A 21,810-nucleotide genomic window follows, 5' to 3' on the forward strand; every position below is an offset into this window, starting at 1 on the left:
GATGGGGGCAAAACTGAATAACAGACAGCCTTGGTAGCAAAGGATCTTGGTTTTAAGTCTAATCCAGTTCAGAGCTGTGAGATTTGGGGCTGATTATGTGGTTTCTCTCAGTAAACTTGGGGAAAACGTCAATCCCTGCCTTGTAGGATAGAGTAAGAGTCAATACAGTGTCTGTGAACATGCAGAGGACCTGTGACAGCTCTGTCCAGACTGGAGGACATCTGGGAAGTGTATTGAGGATGGGGGTGCTGATATTTCCAAGGACCATGAGGAGCTCACACCAAATGTCCATGTGCCTGTTCTCTAGCAAAGACAGAGGAAACAAATGACCATGCACGAGGAAAGCCCAGCTCTTTATTCCCGTAGAACAAGCTAACAGAGAGGCCCCTCAGCTTCAGTTTAATGCCACAGGCCTAACATACTCACATATCCCTTCAAAAGAGGCATCAATGTATCAAATCTACTGACCAAATAGGAACAAAGACATGTCCTTAATGTCATGGTCACCATAAATCTTATCTCAGATCTACATGTTGGCATATCCTGGGGCTCAGTCTTTGACTCTGGTTTCTTTCCTTTCTTCATCTTCTCAGAGACTATTTCAGAAAACCATGGGTCCCTAAACGCCGTCTGTATTTCCCAACAACATTGCATCAACAGGCCCCATTCTGTGTCTCTTCATCCTGTGGCCTCTTCTATGGCTGTCTCACTGGGATTTCAAGCATATGCTCTCAATGAAACTCCATTTGCTTCCCAGTCTTCCTCACTTTTGTTGCCTGCCCCACTGTCTAAGCAGTCCCAAGCTTAAAGTCCAGGAGGCACCTAGAATGCTGTCTTCCCTCATCTTCACTCTCCATAAGTAAACTGTTTGTCCCACCTTCCCAAGCATAGCCCAAGATAATTTCACACAATCATTCACAAATGTCACGTACCTTCAAGGTCCCACCAACTTTTTTTCTCCTTCAAGCAGCCACACACCCAGTCTCCACTTTTATTCTTGCTCCTTAAAGCCTGTGCCTTACAGAGTAGCCAGAATAAAAGTGCTCATTGTTCAGGTCTCCCATTACAAACCTCCAGTGCTGCCCACTGAACCCTGGGTGAACTTCTTATGCTGGCCTGCCAGGCCCTCCCTGTCCTAGCCCTGGAACCTCATTGGCATCCACTGATGGGCTCCGAGGGAGCACCTCTCTCTCTCCTAGCATCAAGTACAAAGAAGGCTCAGTCAACAGTTTGCAATTCTTGGACCACATGACTCCCCAGCCTCTCTCTTCCTGCAAAGGTCCTTCCTCTGGATCCACATGAGAGCTTCTTTCTTGCCTTTCAACTCAACTGTTATTTCTCGGTTACCCCATGTGAATAACCATCACCCCCACAATACCCTGTCCTACTTTTCCCATGGTGCTTATTCACTCTAGGGTGCTCCGTCACTCATTGACTTCTGTCTAGCATTTGTGGTCCCCCACCCCCATGAGAAGGTGAGCTCCCTGAGAATGGAGCCAGGGATATGGGCTTCACCACTGGGTGGATTCCTAGCACACACACAAAAAAATTGCACAGCGATAGCAGGTGTTTCAAAGGCCTCTTATGGATGGAGTGCAAAAGCAACCACTTCTGACCACCCTCTCCAGCGTCAGGGTCCATCCTCTTTGAGTCTGTGGTGTTGTTTACACTTTTGTTTCTTTTTAATATACCGGGGATTGAACCCAGGGCCACACGCTTGCTAGGCAAGCATACTACCTTTGAGTCATGTCTCCTGCCCAGTTTTAATACATGAAAAAAAAAAAAAAAAGGTCAGGTCTAATTGTTCCTTGGAAATTCCGTAAGCAGTCTCAACATGAATGAATAAATGAGCTCAAGACCTTATATGTGCCCAAGGTGGGAACTTACGGTGGCCATGACCTTTTACTGAGAAATCTGAGCCCTGAATCAGCTCCAAGGTTTGTGTCAGCAACCACAAAGCACAGCTTTATATGTAGGAACAGTTATAAATAAAAATTTATTAACTCAATCATATTACAAACACACACTAAAAAAGTTCATAAAAAAAGGAATCCATAGAAAGTTTTTTTTAAGGAAAAATATTTTTATACAGTGATCATTCCCTGTACATGTGTGCTGTTGGAAGTTGGAGCTTCTTAAAGCAGGGTGCCTGGTGATATTTCCAGAAGGTGACTCCCTTTCCATGCACACAGCAGTTTGCCTGGCTCCCCTAGTTAGCTGGAAATAACAGACAAGTCATTTCGTCTGACAGACGTGTCTGTAAAAATGGCTCCCTTCTCTGGGAAAAAGAAGCAGCAAAAAATCTTCCTCCACTCGTTCTTGAACAGTGACATGTTGTACAGAATGGGGTTTAGGGCGGAGTTGGCGAACGTGAAGGCCATCACCCAAAAGAAGAGGGACGGCCAGATGACCAGGTCCTGCCTGAAGTTCTGGATCAACAGCAGAAGGATGGTGACGATGATGGGGCTCCACATGATGAAGAAGGAGACCATGAGCAGAAAGAGCGTGCGGAAGAGCCGGAAGTCCTGCTGGGACACGCGCAGCTGGTGGCTCTCAGAGTACGCCAGGCTCAACGTGAGCCTCTTCCTCGAGGCTTTTGTAATCTGCAGGGAACACAGAGAACCGGAGCTACAGGGTCACTGTGGACGTCAGCAGGGGCCTCCTGTTGGCTGGTTTTTATTTTGTGGGACTGAGGATTGGAGCCCAGGTGGGTTGAGATGAGGCTAGAAATGATGGATTATGGTCTGGCCGGGCACCTCTAACCTGGAACGTGAAGGACACTGTGTCTATTGGCCTCGTATGCCAGTCTGTTTCCTCTGTCCTGAAGGAAGAGAGCCACCGGATATACGTCTTACCCATGTTAGTAGTCCTTACTAACTCCAGTTGCTGACGATGGCCCAGGCCCTGTCTCTCTTAGCCACTTTGCCAGTTCTGTATGGGGGTGGGATGGGATGTGGGGGCCTGTTCTCCTAAAATCCCTGTATCTTGAGAGAAGAAGTAATTTTAAAGTCATTAGCATCATTCACAATTTGGGCAAGTTTAACTCATCAAAATGCCTTAAAATGTTCTCCTAACAGTCCTTTAAATTCCCTAATTGAAGGATAGATGCTTAACTATGGCATGATTACATGATTGCTTCTCACTCTGCGGGGTGTTTGGAGCCACCTGTTTGCGAGTGAGACAAGGACAGCAGGTGCCCAGTGAACTCACTGGAACCCTCTCAACGTGCCTGACAACGAGAACACCAGGATGCGAGCAATCAGGACGGCTGCGCTTTCCTGTTGGCTCCCTGCCACAAGCTAGGCATTTATTTCATCAGTTGTCACCTTTAATCTTCACATATCCTCTGTGCGTTCACACCACTGTTGTTCTTGCAAATTGATTCGCAGGAAATGTACCTTACTGGCTGAAAGTCATCTATCTGCTACTAAATACTAACAGCCCCCACCTGTGAAAATGGAGATCCCTGGGGGTTCCCATACTACTCAGGGTCCAACCACTTTGCTGTGCAGGTGGGGGTGGCTCAGCAGACAATTGCAGCTCCGTGGGGCCCAGGGCTCTTGCAGGTGCCTGACAATGGCTGTGATAAACAAATCGGTTGACTCATAGCCAAGCATGTAAGAGATTTTTTTAAAAAAATAACAGCTGCTACTTTTCATCCTAATACCACAGTCCCCACAATTTGTACAATCAGGAAGAAAATGAGGCATTGTCATAAGTTGTGAGTCCTTCCTTGCGCTCCATCCCACATCAGACAGCCAGGCTAGCCAGCATCTAGCCAGGTTTTCAATTCTCTCTGGTTTTGGTGGAATGCCTCCTGTGCCCTTATGAAGTGCTCCCCTGCCTTCTGGGGATTAACTCTCACCCTCAAAGCAAGCCTGGGGGTTGAGGGAGAAGTCCTGAAGTTCTTCCACTTTGGGAGCCCCACACAGAGATGCCCACACTCTTCTTCACCCTGGCATATTGCCAGTTGGAAGGGAGCCAGTGCTCATGAGAATGTGTTCTGTGACCACTGGGAACTTGGTAAAACACAAAATGTCTGTGAACAGAAGTTCCTGGAAGGAACTACCCCTGATGCTAACTAACCCTGCTACAAGGCTGATAACCAGCTAGAATGGCAGTGATAGCAGAGAGATTGGGATGCTGCAGATCCAGAGCCCATTTATAATTTATCTTTGGCTGCTTTGAGCCATCTTAACAGCTATTCCCCACCTACCTCCGTGTCTGGCCTAACATCCTTGGGACCAACAGGTGCAACCATTTGTAACGTGTTTACTCAACAGACCAGTAGCTTCCACCAACCAGAAGGTTTAAGCATGCCACCAGGTGACATCTGAGGTCTACCCCAGAGGCGTTCCTTGTTCAGCTGTAACTCACCCGCCTGATGATCCCACCAATGTACTTGAAACCATCTTGATTTGTGACTTACTTTTTTTTTTCTGTCACCATAAAAAGAACTTCAGAAATAGTTACCACATTAGAACATGGAATTTGAGGTAGATTGAATCTGTGTTCCTGGGCCGTGGCCACTCATATTTGGCTCCAGAACAAATGGTGTCTTATTATCTGCTTGTTGAGCTGAGAGTTGTGTTTGTTACATGTCCTATGGGCCCCACTTTGAGACACTTGGATTCAGTGAGGAGATCCAGGGATGCACACTTCTCTTGAACTGTCAAGGTGACTTGGGCTCTCTAGGGCATAGGAACTGCTAATCCCACACAGCTGCTTGGCTTGGACATTTTCTCTCTTTAATAAAGACCTTTAATAAAGGCCATTTTTAAAACAGCCCTTTCATGACTCACTGGAGCCACATGAGCCTCTGAAGGCCGGGAGGGAACCCTATTTCCACCCAACACCCATGCCAGGCCACACCAGCTGGAGGCTGGCAGGAAGGGGATTCCCACTAACAGAAGCTGGGGCCTTGGGGGTTTGGCCTCCTTTGTGGAGATCACTAGCTAGTCAGGAGTGTCCTGATTAGGGCCATCAGACAGGAGGCCCACCTTCCTAGAGGTCTACCTGCAAAGAAACACGACTAGAGGAGGAGAGCAAGGACTGGGGAGAGTAGCATCAAGAGTAACATGTTAAAGAAGCCAGATGGCAGAGGACTGGAAATGCCTATCAACCCCAATGCAACAACAACTCATGTTCAAGAAAAGGCCTGCATGCCATATATATATGCAACCGAAGGAACAGCAAGTGCTATGTAAATTACCCACAAAGGGCTGTCACACTAGAGCCAGCTCAGTTTGTTTGTTTGTTTGTTTCTTTCTTTCTTTCTTTTAAAGTGGAAGCCTTCTTCCCCGACCCCGACCCCACGGCCCATTACATTGGGTCACTTCCATTCTCCGGAATGACTTTCTCTTAATAATCGATTCCTATTTCTATTATTAATTATGTGTCCCTGATGCAACCTGGAAACTTCAGCAGGTACCTTCAGAACTCAGGACCCAAATCTAAGCGTATAACATGACTACAGCCCCCAGTGGTAGACAGTGAGGGCCAGGCTTTGTGTTCTGTTGAAGTAGACTTTTTGTTTCTCAGCTAAACTCTACAATGGGCAGAGGGATTTCCATCTGCAGGCCATAGAACCACTGTTTCATTAAACAAATATTTACCAAACACATATTTGCCAAGACCCTGTTATATGCTAAGCTCTCTTAAAGAGGCCGGACCCAAGAGTAAGAAGCAAGGGAGTCCTGCCCTTGCTACTACACTCCCACACCCTATATATGTGGCCAGTGGGAGGGAGAACAAGAAACACAATTACAGTGGCAGAGACATCACAGCCTATCATCCTTATGGTTGCTGGATGAACTTGTAAACCTTGAAAGCTGTCAGCCTTGACAGCCTGATCCAAGGCACTGAGGAATTACTGAGAAGCTAGTCCCTTCGGAAAACTGTCAATAGGAACAGTAACACTGAAAATGTATGGCATGACTGAGTCACAAGGAAAGAGGAAGCAGAGAGGGCAGAGGGCAAAACAGTCCCCGCCCAGCACACCAAACAATTCCTGCAGGACTATTAGCAGGGGAAGAGGCAGTTAGATGCCCACTCTGAGCCATAGCCCAGCTCAGAAGAAGGAAAGGTTAGAACAGGATGAACTCCCATTGGGAGAGATGCTCTGTATGCAGAAACAGGTTCTGTGATCAGATTTAGCACTACCACCTGGTTAATTCCTGTGCTGGGGATGTCCAAAGTGTATTAGCACAAAAAGGCTCTCAAGTCCCACGGCAGAGAATTCCATGCAATGTCTTAGTTTTGTTTGCACGACTCTTTCTATACCTATCATCCCACAGGGCTCTGGAGAACAGCCTGGAAGATGCCGCTCTGCAGTTAAGGAATGCGGTAATATGAGAAAGAGTACCTTTCAAGCCCAGAGATGGAGCCCAAGTTAGAGGCGGCAGAGATGGAGAGGAGAGACTGGTGGGGAAGGGTGGGGGGATAGAGCTGCATCCAGTGAATGTGGCTAATTGAATATTGATGTTCAGTGGAGTCTACAGCCATGCTCCTGGCAGAAAGGGCTTGGGCAGGAGGGCCAGTTTAGTGTGCCTGGGCTGTGCACCTTCTTGGGGAGGAGATGCCAACTCTGAGGCCCTGTCCATCCTCTGACACACTTCCCAGCTTTAGCTTGGCATTTCACTTTCCCTTGTGCTGTGGCGTTCGTTGCTTTAGATCTCAGCATCACTGCCCAGCTGCCTCTTTATCAAAGGTCCTTCTAGGCAGATTATAGCTTGCACACTCCTGAACCACACCACTCCCTGCCAACATTCTGAACATAGTACTCTTAACAAACCTCTGTTGGACGGGACTCCGGGGCTGGTCTGCTTGGGTTTAAATACTGAAGCTGATACCTCTAAGCCCCGTGACCTTGTATAAATTGCACAACATCTCTGAATTGCCTCATCTGAAAGTCTTGTTAGGGTAAGATGAGTTAATGCTTGCTATATGTTAAACCCTACTGTGGTGATATATTGCTTATTATTTATTAAAGTTTGCCTGGGGGTACAGAAAGCAAAGCTAGGCACAAGCCACAGAGCCAGGCAGTGTTGATACACACCTTTAATCCCAGAAGCCATATAGCTAGCCATAGAGCCAGGCAGTGGTAGCATGCACCTTATAATCCCAGGACTCAGAAGGCAGGAAGATGGATCTCTGTTAGTTCAAGGCCATACTGAGCTATGCAAAATTGATCCAGTCCTAAAGAGAAACAGCTCACACAAAGGTGATCTCAGCACTTGGGATCACATGCATTTAATCCCAGCACTAGAGAGGTATAAAAAGAAGAAGCAAAGTCAGTAATAGGCAATTATTCTCCAGCCACACTGAGGAGAAGACAGCCCTTTCAGCCTGAGGTAGAGGTAAGAGCTAGTGGCTAACTGCTTTGCTTCTCTGATCTTCAGCTAGTTTCTTGGGAGGTAAAGACAGAAGGATCAATGCAAGTTCCAGGCCAGTCTAGTCCACTTAGGGAATTACAAGCTTGCCAGAACTATAGAGTAAGACCCTGCTTCAACAAAACCAAAACAATACAAACATTTAAAAATGTGTTCTATAGGGCTGGAGAGATGGCTCAGGGGTTAAGAGCATTGACTGTTTTTTCCAGAGGTCCTGAGTTCAATTCCCAGCAACCACATGGTGGCTCACAACCATCTGTAATGGGATCTGGTGCCCTCTTCTGGCCTGCACTGTATACATGATAAATAAATGTGTTTTTTTTTTTAAATGTATTCTATTTTAGTCTGTCCTCTTTCTTTTCTTTTATTGTGATTTTATGATACAAATTAATTCTTTTATAACATTAAAATATGGCAAGTCATCCATTGCAAGTGCTTTTCAGGGCTCCCCACCCTGGAATTTGCCTTACGTATTAGAATAAGCCTAAGCTTTGGAGAGTCATCTGGTGGGATGAGTCTGACCAGAGAGTTAAGCACCATCTCCCACAGACACAGAGACAGGCAACCTTAGGTGAGGTTGGCCTGGGGTGGGTTCTGTTTGTAAAAAGGCTACAAATCCACAGCCATAAAGAGTCATAAAAGTGGCCAGAAGGAGATCAGGGCCTTTTCAACACACCTATTTATCAGGACCCTCACAAAAGATGCTATAAAACCAAGATTTAACCACTGTACACCTCCAAGGGGGCTCAAAAGCTTTGAGATAAACCTTACAAGTGGGCATTAATATACATGCTTGTGTTTATTGGGTGGCATCTTCCATGCAAGTATGATCTCTTTAGAGCCAGGAAGCAGAGGCTGGCCCATGTTTTATATGTCTATGTACATACATTTACTTTTCTAGGAGACATCATTTATTTCCTGTGCCATACACACTTGAAGTAGACATTCCCAAGGATAAGATCACTGACCCACGGGGACAGGAAGGGCCAAGTTCTATTCTCCATCAGGAGCCACTTTATGAGAGTGTTCAATTTGTGAGCAGAATACGTAAGCTGGGTGTGATTTTATATTAGTATATGATACTTCCAATAAAACAAAATCTTACAAAGTAGACCTTGTCGATCACTGCTGTGTTTGTAGGAAAACAGTGGACACAACTCCAAAGTCCACCAAATGATTATATCATGCCTATATGACGAAGGCTGTGTAACTCTTAACCAACAACAAGATAAGATACAGGAACTGATATAGACCGATGTCCTGATACAGTGTTGAGTGGGGGGGGGGGGGAAAGGACGTTATCAAGCAGTAGCATCTCCCATCTGAAAAGAACAGTGAACAGTGCCAATAGCCATCTGACCATTTGAACCTACACTTCAGAGACACAGTAGGGTCATTAAGTTAAGAAGAGAATAGATTTTCAACTTCTGTGTTACACAGTTCTGCGCCTGTTTTCAACTGAATGTTTTTATAAACCAGTAGTATTTTAATGATGAAAAGATGTACAAGAACATAACTGATTTAGAAAATAAAAACCAAAATAAATATACAAACTCTTGTCCCTCACTGTTCCAGGGGGTAGCAGAGAATCTGCCCAGCAAATCAGGATTGGACTGTTAGAACCTCCAAGATACCTCTGACTCTGAAGTTCTAAGATTCTACTGGGAATGCCCAGAGGGAGTGAAATTCAGAACAGCAAAGAAACAAACATACCTGTAAAATTTTGGAGTAACTGATCACAATAACCAGTCCTGGCACCAGGAAGTTCAAAGTCACAAAAAACACATCCCATGAGATTTCTCCTATGCGGTTGGGCCAATCCAATGTACAAATCGGAATTTCCTGTTTTCAAAAGAAAAAAAAAAAAACAATATCACCTAAATGCTGGCTTCTTCCTTATCCTTTAACCCAGTCCTAGTTTGGGGCTGTGGTACACTGGTACTCTGTGTGTTACACCGCTGCTGTGACAGTGAGCCCTGGAATCCACTCCTCTTCTGCCCATGGCATTGCCTCTTATAATGCCCCAGGTGGGTAGGGTTACCTAATTATAATTTTCCTTCTCCAGGAAGGCACCTGAACCTCAGGGTCATAGGGAGGTAAGAGCTGGAGACATTTCCCAGGACTGGTCTTTCCACTTCTCCAGGCTGGCATGCCAAGGGTGTTTGAGCCTTCTCTTAGAAGCTTTGCTCTTTAAAGGTGAGAAACTTGACCTCAGAAAGTCCACATAGACTGGAAGTAACATGCCACACACAAGCGTTTGGAGACAGGATTGAGGGTCCAGTGCAGTGACACTTTGCTGAAGCAACAGGGACTGGGCTAAGGTATTGTTTTCTTGCCGGTGTTCAATTGCCTAAATGTGTTAAAGTCAGGTACACACATATAGTCCAGATATTCTGACCAAGGCAAGAAGATGGCAAGAAGCAAGCAGTTTGAGTCAAGCGCATGCAACATGAGACCCTGTCTCAAGTAATACACGTACATACATACATACACACACATACACACACACACACACACACACAGAGAGAGAGAGAGAGAGAGAGAGAGAGAGAGAGAGAGAGAGAGAGAGAGAGAGAGAGAGAGAATGGAGACTGAAGAGATGACTCCATGATTAAGAGAACTTGCCACTCTTGCAGAGGATCAGGGTTCAGTTCCTAGCACCCACATGGCAACTCACAATTATCATTAACTCCATTCTGGGGTATTCGATGCCCTCTTCTGGCCTCCACAAACATCAGGCATGCACTGGGTGCACAGACATACACGAAGGCCAAACACTCACATGTACATAAAATAAAGATTAACAAATCTTTAAAAAGCAGAAACATGAAACTCCAAAACAATAACAATAAACAACACAAACACACACACACACACACACACAAACCTACTGTGTCAGTCTGCCTCAAAGAATAGACCATCTCTCTTCAAGAAAATGTAGGGTTCCCAGATTTTGGGGCCCTATTCCTCCCTGGGAATAGGACAGAGCCCCAAGGCAAACAGCTGGAATGCTTGAAAGGCATGGAGGCTTATGGCTGTACTGTGTTGAACTCAGAAGTTTGATACTAACTACAAAGCCGAGGTGTGAGGGGCGTACTGAACATTAAGAAATCTATTACTGTAACAATTCTTTCTATTAAGTTAATATATCAGTAGAAATGGAGTATGAATATAAATGTATTTTCCCACACCTGAACTTCTTGTGCCTACTTGACCATAAGAACAAAGATATTTAGAAAACAAGTTACCCCAAACATCAGAACACATATTTAAGAGCATATACAATGTAAAAGGTCATATCAATAATTTTTGATATTATATCAAAACCACAGGCATTTGTTCATTAATTTCAGAAATTATTTATTTATGTATTTTTTTAAAGTATCAGTGCTCTGTCTGCATGTATGCCTACATGCCAGAAGAGGGTATCAGATCTCATTACAGATAGTTGTGAGCCACCTTGTGGTTGCTGGGAATTGAACTCAGGACCTCTGGATGAGCAGCCAGTGCTCTTAACCTCTGAGCCATCTCTCCAGCCCCCAATTTCAGCAATAATTATTGAATACTAAATACACAAGGGAAAAACAAATAATTTTAACATTTGCCAATGTGAATCATAATTGAGCAAACTCAAATGTTGTCAAACAGTTTCATACCCAGTATTAGCAGGAAACAGAAGCATTTCATATTTATTGAACATTTACCATGCATCAAGAACTGCTTCCTACCTTGTAATAACACGTAGGAATATTGTTGTACTTACAACAACCTTATTGAAATGCACATTATTAGTTTTCCTGTTTCACAGAAGAGGACACTAAAACTAGAAACGTCCTTCAAAAACAACAGCCTAAAACACTACCGGTTGTTTTCCCTGACAACAAATTGCTCCAAAAAGTATAGAGGTAAAGAAACATCAAGAGAGCTATCAATAAAACTTTCCAGGGCAGAAAAGTAAGGTAGAATGTTTTAGCCATGCCAGATGTGGCACTATGTGCCTGTCATCTCAGCCTTTACAAGGATGAAGTGTGACAACTGTCATCCTTGCCTACATTGTGAGACCCTGTCTCAAAACAACAAAATAAGAGGTTTTGGCAATATCCATTCATTGAAAGCGGAGGTGAGGATGTTGCTTCCCTTTCCAGCTTTGTTATAAATGGGCTGGATATTCTAAACTTGCTCCTACTCTCACCATCCCCAGCTAATGAGAGAGGGCTTGTTCAATTGCTCCTCACTTTAGTGAGTGAATAAAGACCTATGTCTACTGATAATCCTGAGTACTGGCAGCTGTGTTACCTCTGCTCCTGGAACAATCTATGCGGCCTCCAATTTGTAGTCATATCTCTCCACACTATGCCACCCTCATTTAGCACACTGACGACCACAGGTGTGGACAAGTGTGCTGAAACCCCAGTCAGGAAAAAGAGCTCCAGCCCTAAATGGGATTTGGTCTCTAATCCTTATATTTGTGAAAGAAAAAAAGTATCAAAGAGTAGGAAAACATGACTTCAGAACTATTTCTTAAAGTTCCTAAGATCTCTACCAGAAAGCCTCCTTCTGCGCAGGGGCCAATCCCTCCTGGCTTTATAAGATTTTATAAGAAAATGCGTATGATAGAGTAAGGTATTCTCCCTACATGAGTGGCCAAAACACAGGTCCTGAGGCCACACACCTGCCTGGTAGTTATGAGAACCATATGGAACTGTGTGTATCGATCCTAATATAAATAAAGGAATGAGTAAATAAGTCGAGACCGAAGATTTTGAAGAAAGGGATCCCGATCATAAAGATTCTACAAGAGCCACGACTACTCTGGGTAATCTTGGCTGTCTACTTGATCTGCCTGAGAAGATCAAAGGAGATTAGGAAATAGTAACATCTCTGGATGTATCTGGGAGAGGGTTTCCAGAGAGGATTAACAAGGGGAGAAAGACACCCTTCATCCAACCCCTCCCCCCATAGGCTGGGAGCCAAGATGGAATAGGAGGGAAAAATGCTCTTGGTAGAGGCACTTGGGAGAGCGTTATTCTCTCTGCTTTCTGGCTCTACGATGTGAGCAGCTCTGCTCTACCACCTGCTCCCCACCATGGCAGACTCAAACCTTTGAAGCTTTGAGCCAAATGAACCTTCCTTCCCTAAACTGTGACTTTTGGTCACAATGATACAAAGTAGCTAACTCTACCCAACCTTACACATTCACAAATAATTCAGGAAGGATATCAGCCTAGCAACCGTCTCTGTCCAGTCCCAGATACCCCTGTTGTGAACCCTTGTAGGCAAGGCTTATTATTTCAAAATAATTTACATACCCCTCATTTTACCTTTATAGCCCTCCCCTGACTCAATTACCTGATTTTCATTAATTCTGTTGGTTTATCTCATTCCCCTCCCTCCCTCCTCCCCTTCCTCTCCCATTCTCCCTCCTTCATTAATTCAGGGTCTCATGTAACCCATACTGGCCTATGCTATACAGTATTTGCTATAGAGTAAGAATGATCTTAAACTTCTGAGTCTTCTGCCTCTTTCTCCCAGGTGCTGGGATTACAGATCTACACAAGGACACCTGGTTTATGAAGGGCCAGGAGTTGAACTTGGGGCTTCAGGAATGTTAGGCAAATGCTCTACCAACTAAGCCACATCTCCAACCCCAGAATTTATCAGTACTTTTGGTTAACATACAAAGGAATGATTTCACTCTGACATTTCCATCTATCTTATTACTAGATTTTATTCTTTTTTTAAGATTTTATTTATTTATTTATTTATTATGTATACAGCTGTCTGCCTGCATGCCAACAGAAGGCACTAGATCTCATTCAAGGTGGTTGTGAGCCACCATGTGGTTGCCGGGAATTGAACTCAGGACCTCTAGAAAAACAGTCACTTCTCTTAATCACTGAGCCATCTCTCCAGCCCTAGATTTTATTCTTATTCATCTCTCCAGTGCCCTACTCCCCACCCACTCCTCCTTTTGCTGATCCTTTCCTTCCCCTGCAAATATGGCATATATTTCCTCTCCCATATTCCATTACCCTCTGTTGCTCCCCTTCCCTCTTCCTTTAGTTGGCTATATTTTCTAATTGTTGCTATGTGGCTTCCTTTTTTTTGTTGTTGTTGTTTTTCTAATGAGAGAAAAAGAGAGCTTGCTTTTAGGAGAAAGTGGTTATCAGATATCAGCTTCTCATCAGAGTTGAGTAAACATGACCATCGGAGACAATGTACTTATCCCAGGGAGTTTCCCAAATTCTACTCATGAAGATACCTTTTGACTTCTGATTTGTGGTTCTCACTACAGACAGAAGTGTGACAAGACAGTAAAGGAGGAACTGTTCACAGTCCTTCTGAGCTAGTGGGACTGGCCTAAGTGACAGATTTATATACACTTCAGAAGGCATTGTATAACACCGGTGATTAAGTATAATGTGTATGCTTATTTAAAACAACAGCTAGGCCAGTAAGATGGCTTGGTTTGGTGGGTGAAGGCATTTGCTGCCAAGCCTGACTTCCTGAGTTTGATCCCTTGGACTCTCATGATGAAAGGAGAGAACTAACTCCTGTAATTTGTCCTCTTACCTCCACACATGTTCTGTGGCTCATGCAAACACACACACACACACACACACACACACTCATTCGTTGTAAATAAATGTTTTAAATGTAAAGCTTAATTATTAAAACAACAACAACAACAAAGGTATCATAGCACCATCAGAGATCTGAGCTGGTGTCATAACTTTATTTCTATGGAAACTCCACCTGACAAGTCACATTGATTCCACTCTTCTCTGACAGACAGTGATTTATAGAGGAATTGGGCAGAGCCTGACACTAGAGAGTAGGCACACAGTGTTATCATAGCCTCTGAACTTTTTATGTACATCTGAAATATTTCCTGGTTTTATAAAAGAAATTTGGGAACCAAAACTGCTCAGCCTGACTGGTTTACTGAGATTTGAACTTGGAATTGGCAACAGCAACAACGGTGTTTCAATGCTATCTGTTCATTCATCACCAGACAGGGTTTGAGCCAGTGTGAGGCCACAGTCTGCCGAGCAAGGCCTCCCCCTGGCCCTGCCCTAGGAAGTTCAGGTGCTTACAAGAGCCAAAAGGGAGATGTATCTAGCTGTACCTGGAAGGGAATGGGGCCTGGTGCTCAGGTGTTGGGACCAGGCAGGATAAAGATGGAAGCTGAGTGTGGCCACCATCCCCACCCCCTCCCGTGTTCTGCTCCTTCCAATCTCCAGCTCTCCCTGGATGACTCTTCTATTTCCATAGCGTTTTATTTGTTTATTTTTAGTTCTAGGGATTAAACATACACTTAGCAGGCACTCCACCACCAATCTCTATCCTCAACCCTCCTAGTTACTTTTGTCAGATGATCCATTCCAGTTTTCTGCTCAGCGTTCTCCCCAACCCCAGTCTCACTCTCAAAGGACACCCTGCAGGAGGTTTCACAGACCTACACAGTTCTGAGCACCCCTCCCCCAAATGACTCTACCTCCTGCTTTACCACAATGGGACACGAAGCAGCCCTTCTCTGGGTGTCCAGAACCTTCATGCCTCCTGCTTCCCACCAGCTATGAGGCCATTCTGAGGTCCTAGCAGCTACCCCGGTCTACTCACTCTCATTCTCTCTGGCCTCCCTCTCCCAGATGTCCGTCTCACTTTCACCAGGACATCCCAGGCATCATAAGGGTGTCTCTGGCTCTCCTGCTCTCCCTGTCGGTGCAACTAGTCCCTCCTCTGCCCACTGCTACCCAGAAGAGCCCTTTTCAACATCCTTCTGAACTTGTGTAGTCGTCAGCTCACTTCCCATAGGGCCCCCACCAAAGCACGCTGCAATGGGGGAGAACCAAGCCCATCTTATTTGAGGCACATGACGCCTGACACACATTAGGGACTCAACACAAAATGCAGAGTGAAAGGTCTCCTGAGATCCTGTGGATGGGCACACCATCTACAGACTGCTCAAGTGCCGACCCTTCCTCACTTTGGGGATTTATTTAAGTGTTGTCAGAGTCTGGCTCTATATATCTCAATTTCTCCAAGGATTCTCACTGCATCACTCCAGAGAGCCCCAGGCAAACCATCTTCCCTGTCCCAGTGCTTCAACCAGAATGGAAGGTCCCAAAGGAGTGAGGACTCCCCACTGGTGATCTGCTCTTTTATCAACTTTATCTATTCATTCATTCATTCTTTTGAGATAGGCTCTTACATAGTTCAGGCTGGCCTCTAACTTACTATATAGGCAACGATGACCTTGAACTTCTGAACCTCTTTCATCCACTTCCCTAGTGCAGAATTCCAGGTGTGGATCATGGTGCCTGGTTTAAGTGGTTCTGGGGATGAAACCAGGGCCTTGTACATGCTAAGCAAGCATGACACCAATGGAGCTACACACACACACACACACACACACACACACACACACACACACACACACACACACCTCAGATCTTTTCTTGAGACAGAATCTCACTAAATTTCTCAGACTGTCCATGACTTTATGATCCCCCTGCCTCAGTGTCAGAGTACTGGAACTGTAGGAATGTGTTCTAACATGTGCTAACAAAGGAAAGCTAATTATGGTCTCCTCGGACAATCCACACTAAACAAAGAGACAGAATAGCTCACTGGCCTTGCATTATAACTGGGAAGGGTAGAGTGATGGGTCCATGGGGCTTTAAGACTCGTGAGTTCAGAGGCTCTGATACCCAGAGGAATCAGAGCTAGGCTAGGTTCTGGGACTATTTTTGTCTGACTTTGGTTATTTCTTCTTTCATAAAATAATAATGGGAACCCTACTTGTGGGGTTACTAAACCACAGTCCTCACCAGACTACAGACTTGGGCAGTATCTGGGCCCATGTGCACACTTAGTAAAAACACCTCCTGATGTGTGTTTTTGTGGCTTGTGGTGGAGTGGGCAGAGAAGGGTGCTCAGCAAATGTTTGTGGAATGAATGGACAGTGTATTCTAGCCAAAGTGGACAGTCTTCCCCACCCACAAGTGTGGGTCACCACCGGGCCAGGGCCACGGCACACACAGGCAGGCATCCCATTGGAGCAGACAGAGCTAACCTAGCTGACAAGTTAGTGTTGCTAAGAAGGGCCCACCTTCCTGAAATGGCAGCTGCTTAGAGCAATCAGAAGAATTATGCTGTTTGAAGGATGTTTAAATGCTGATGCCCCAAGATAAGGAAGCTTATAGTAGCTAGTAATTCTTGAGCACTTAACTATATATGCACCAGGTGTTGATCCATTTATCAAACACAAGTCCCCATGGCAATCTCATGTAGTTGATCCATGAGAACCATACTTCAAACAAGAACACTGTGGACAGAGGAGGAAAGGCTTGCCCTCTGTGGAGAAGGAAAACTGTTCCAGAATGTGGGCTTCAAAGTGCACACTCAAATACCAAATCGATTAGAATTACTAGCATGGCTATCGACCCCCCTGGATGGCAAAGCACTCCAAGGGTCTCATGACAGCAGAGACTCTGGGTAGGTGGGTGGGTGGGTCGGGGGAGCTGTCTGTGCTCTCGGTTAGAGAAAAGGAAATAATTCTTCATCCAAAAACCTCCATTTGTAGCATCCCACTGGGAAAGGCAAAACAAGAGCCACGAATAGGGAGCTGTCAATCTAAGGACTGGAAAAATAGACATATGTTATTTGTATTTATTTGCTTATTTATTCATGTATTTATTTAGAGACTCGGCTTCACTGTGTAGCCTTGTCAACCTCAAACTTAAGGCAGTCCTCCTACCTCAACCCTCTTAAGTGCTGTGATTACAGAGGTGAGTTTCTACTGCTGGATCTTCTAATTTTAAATGTGAAACTTGCCTCAGTCTAGACCAGATCCTTCTCTGCCATTTTCATTCTTAAATGGCTACACATCCTCGCTTTCCTTGTGCTCACCCTACCTCCTCCTATTCTTATTTTTTCAACTGCTGAGTTTATAAAAATGGAATGCTTCCCACAAAGCCAGGCCACAGTCTTTGAGGAACTGGGGCATTTTTCCATGTTGGAATCCTTTGGCATGGATACAGAAAATATGGAATGTACAGCTCCTCTTATTCTTAAGGGGGACATGTTCTAGAACACCCTAGAAGATATTGGAAACCACAGGTACACTGACCCCTGTATGCACTGTTTTTCTACACATACACCCTTAGGCTAAATTTTAAGTTATGAGTATGACACAGTAAGAGATTAGCCAGAAATCAACAAATTATAACCATAGACTGAAATAAAAGTTATTTAAAATTTAGGATTATTTTTCTGGAATTTCCACCTAATATTTTCTGATCTCAGTTGTCAATGGGTAACTGAAGCCACAGTAGCTAAAATGGTGGGAAATAAAGCCTCAAAGAAGTGGGGACAGCTCCATTCTATAAGAGAGGGGATAGTTAACTGGGCATGATGGCCCATGCTTTGAATCCCAGCACCCTGAGGCAAAGGCAGGAGGATCTCTGCCCATTCAAGGCCTACCTGGTCTACTTAGAAAGTTCCAGGGCAGTTAGAGATATACAACAGAGACAGTGTTTCCAAAATAAAATGAGGGAAAAAAGAGGAAAAAAAGAAAAGAGAAAAAATGAGAGTGAGAGAGGAAAGGAGGGAGAGAGAGGGAGGGAGGGAGAGAGGAAGAGAAAGAGTATAATTCAGAGAGAGAGAGAGAGAGAGAGAGAGAGAGAGAGAGAGAGAGAGATGGGAAGAGGGAGAGAGACAGTCAGGAAGAGGAGATGACAAGAAAGACAGGGAGCCAGAACACTGTCCCATTTTTTCTTTTTTTTCATTACAAGTTTCCCCATGCCAACCCTACTACTTTCAATAACTAGCCTCCTGTCACCTAGCCCCTAAAACAACAGCAGCTCATTCTACTCTAGTGGCTTTGCCCAAATGCCCCTCCAAAGACCCTTGAAATCCAACAGGTGCTTTTTCACTAAAACAAGAGGTTTCTAACCATGATCTCCACAGAAGAACCTGCAGTAATATTCTGGAAGTGCTGTAGGTGTCTCGGTCACACACATTCCCTCCCAGCAGGATGAATACACACTGAACAACACAAGCAAGGACCTCATGGCTCCAGCCCCAGTGACCACAGTAGTGCACAGTTTCAGCCTGGGGTTTGGCTGGGAGGAGATGAGACCTTCTCCTCCTCCTCTTTCTTCTTCGTGTTATTTGCCAGCTAAATAGGATTGCACCTGGATGAATTTTAAAAGGGACAGTGCATCTGAAAATTTGAGATATCTTATTTGGTCTTAATTCTTGAAACTGAAATCTTTCTGTGTTAAGAACAAGAAATCCTTTAAATTCTATGAAAAATAAAGCAATGTTGTTGTAATTCAGTGAACAAACAGCTTAAACAGATAACTGACGGCAGAGCCTTGCTCTTATTGGGGTGTCCAACATTTTGAGACTGTGGCACGGCATTGTCATCTGTGTCCAGTCATCTTCATAGCTATCTACATAATATTGACATGTGGTCTGTTGGATACAGGTTGGACATGCCTGTGACCTACCTGACCCTTTGATGTGGAGTTAGGCCTGAGTGTTCACTTATTCCAGAAGCATCTATGTGTAGTCTGCCCTGATGCCCAAGCCTATCTGGGCTGAGAACAACCCCGGGGTGAGATAGAGAACCTATGTCTCTTCCAGGCCAGCAGTATCATCAACTCAACTAACCCTATCTCCTGTACCCACCCTGGGAGACTTGGTCACAGGCTTGCATGTTCTTTAAGGAAGTGCCACAGACCTGATGAGTTCCTGCTCATTAGCCATTCAAAGTCATTGTCAAACAAACATCTCCCTCCACAGTTCTCCACACAAGAAACAAACTTCTAAGAACAGGGTTTCAAGGGTTCCGGTGGGGTCACACAGCCAATGTTTCTGGTCAGAGTAAGTTTAACTCTGCAGCAGGAACCCTTCCCCACTATAAGCCTTCTCTTTGGGACAGCACTTTTAAGTACTAGCCCAGGTCTAAGGGAGACAGACGGTGAGTGCCCCAGCTTCTGTAAAATACATGTGATAGTAACAGTAGCGTGGCATCTGAAAAGAAAGTAGCAACTCCACAAGGAGCCACCTTAGACCCTGCTGTCCCATCTGGGCGTAAGCTCACGTTGCTTAATTTGCCTTATAATAGTCGCTTCATTTTGCAAAAGTCCCGGAGAGTCCCTTTAACAGCATTCGGGAGGATTTACTTACCCACTTGGCACTAGACGGAAACTGATGAAATTAAACTTCAGCAAGTCTGCCAGAAAGGATTCAGTTCCACAAACGACCCATTACTGTTACTAATCACCATCATCCTAGCTCACCACTTCGGTCCGATCCCCCCACCCCCACCCTATCCCAGCCGCCCGGGACACCTGATGCGTTGCACGCAGCCAGGGCTCACCTGATCTCCTCCGGGAAGGCGCTGCGGAACCACGCGGAACAAGATGCAGAGGGGTAGTGCGGCGAGCGCTGAGTAACCCCAGATGAAAGCCAGCAGCGCTGCCTGCGCCCGCCGCCCCGGGCCGCTCAAGCCGCGCTGCAGGCGTACGATGCACACCATGCGCTCCAGGCTGACCGCCGCCAGCGTGAGGATCGTGACGCTGCCGCTCATGGTCATCACGTAGAAGAGCAGGTGGCAGACGATGGGGCCCAGCACCCAGGCCTCGGTCCAGCGTACGATGAGCACTAGAGGGATGGCGCTGGTGAAGAGCAAGTCCGCGCAGAAGAGGTTGAGCACCAGGCTGACTGTCACCCCGCGGCGCCGACGGCGCACCACGAGCACCAGGGCACACGCGTTGCCCAGCAGTGACACCACAAAGATGAGCCCCAGCACGATGGTCTCCACAACGCTCAGCACTAGCCGGTGGTCGCCCTTGACATCCGAGAAGAAAGGGAAATGGGTGCGATTGTCTCGTTCCAGGGTGCACGAGGGGCCAGTGCCCGTCCTCTGCACACACTCAAGGGACATGCCGGGCGCCCGGCCGCCCGCTGCAGTCTGCGAGAGCGCTCATCTGCGAGGTAGCTGAGTGCCAAGGCGGGGAGAGAGGGAGGGGAGGCGGTTACGACACCTCCCCTCTGGCCCCCTCCTGCCTGAGTTGCCCAGGCACTGGGCGTAGGAGCGGCGTCCAGGGCGCCCCGGAACGAGGAAGTGCCTGGCAACACTGGCCTGAGCACCGTGGGCAGGGATGTGGTCACCAAGGCAGAGGCCTCAGACTCTTGGGCAGTCTGAGAGTTCTTTAACCGGAAAACTAAAATAATCCCTGTCCCCTCTCCCCAGTACAGCCTTCTTCACCTTTCATGGACACATTATTGGAAGCTCTATCCATCCATCCACCTATTTAGCTAACCTCGATTGAAGAGTGTCGGGAGTTGAACTTTGGAAATCGTGGGGACCTGTGTAGTTCAGAATGCACTATAGCAACTTGTAATGTGGCACGGGATTTGTTTGACTTCAGAGTGAGTTAATCTCTTTGTACACTAGTTTGTTTGTTTGTTTTCATTTGTAAAGCAGGAATTACTTTACCTGAGAAGTTGCTTCCTTAGTAGAGCCATTACCCAGCACTTGGTTTGATATCCAGCGTGGTAATTCAGGGAGGGGGAAGGGAGAAGGGAAGTGGGAGGGGTGGGAAAGAGGTCCAGTGCACAATCAAGCTATAAACGTGCCTCCAGCACCGAGTGTGAGAAGCACAGGGCAGTCTGATACTGTCTCAGCAAGAATGACATGTTCAAGATGGCCTTTGGTGACTCATAAGATCCTGGCCCCTCAGCTTCCTCCTTGCCACCACACCACCTACCACTGCTTTCTAGTTTCCTTCTCTAGAAAAGGAGGTAATTAGAGAATTAAAAGTGTGTTTGGGGCTTGAGATCTAGACGCCACTTCTCCTCTAAGTTCTCCAGTTACCTATGACCTCATGCCCTCTCCCTTTGCCTCACACCCAGGCCTCTCCCTCTGCCCATTCTGCCTGGTGGTTGTCTCTGTGCGTTTATGAAGAACAGCATGTGCCAGTTTGCTGTGGTGTCTGCAAATGCATGCCTTTGTGCCTCTCTCTGCTTGTCACCCACTTGTGAGGACACAATGTGACTTCTAATATGAGGAGCAGATCCCTTGTCAGTAGGAGAGGCTCAGCTTGGGGTTTGACTAGCTTCAAGCTGCAAAGTAGAACTAGCTGGGCTTTGGACACAGTTGTAAAGGGCAAAAGGATTGAAATAAAGGAGCCTCAGAGATGGCATTTTGGGAACAGTCTGATTGGGGTCAAGAGATACCGGTTCTGTGCAGAGAGATGGGGAAGGGGAGAAAGATCAGAGGGGACAACCCAAAGGGACACACACACACACACACACACACACACACACACACACACACGTACTCTGCCTTGTAAAAAGGAATCGCCAGATGCACAGTTAATTGTTTGTTCTGAGTTAACTA

At 45.8% G+C, this 21,810-nt stretch overlaps 1 protein-coding gene across 1 annotated transcript; it reads right to left on the minus strand.

Moving 5' to 3' along the window:
* Positions 1-2,213: 2,213 nt before the first annotated feature.
* On the minus strand, positions 2,214-20,352 carry Ffar4 (free fatty acid receptor 4). Its single transcript, XM_027407441.2, has 3 exons — positions 19,786-20,352; positions 9,105-9,233; positions 2,214-2,603 (listed from the first exon to the last, which is right to left on the minus strand). The coding sequence occupies exons 1-3, from the start codon at positions 20,350-20,352 to the stop codon at positions 2,214-2,216; spliced, it is 1,086 nt and encodes a 361-aa protein (XP_027263242.1).
* Between the last annotated feature and the right edge of the window lie 1,458 nt (positions 20,353-21,810).

The sequence above is a fragment of the Cricetulus griseus genome, chromosome 3 (assembly GCF_003668045.3).
Source record: "Cricetulus griseus strain 17A/GY chromosome 3, alternate assembly CriGri-PICRH-1.0, whole genome shotgun sequence".
NCBI classification, from domain to species: Eukaryota; Metazoa; Chordata; class Mammalia; order Rodentia; family Cricetidae; genus Cricetulus; species Cricetulus griseus.

Excerpts from the sequence above, each read along its gene's own strand:
- Ffar4 (XM_027407441.2), bottom strand. The coding sequence starts at position 20,352 with ATGTCCCTTGAGTGTGTGCAGAGGACGGGCACTGGCCCCTCGTGCACC. Across the intron at positions 9,234-19,785 it reads GCCTTCCCGGAGGAGATCAG|GAAATTCCGATTTGTACATT; the intron begins GTGAGCCCTGGC and ends TTTTGAAAACAG. Across the intron at positions 2,604-9,104 it reads GTTACTCCAAAATTTTACAG|ATTACAAAAGCCTCGAGGAA; the intron begins GTATGTTTGTTT and ends TGTTCCCTGCAG.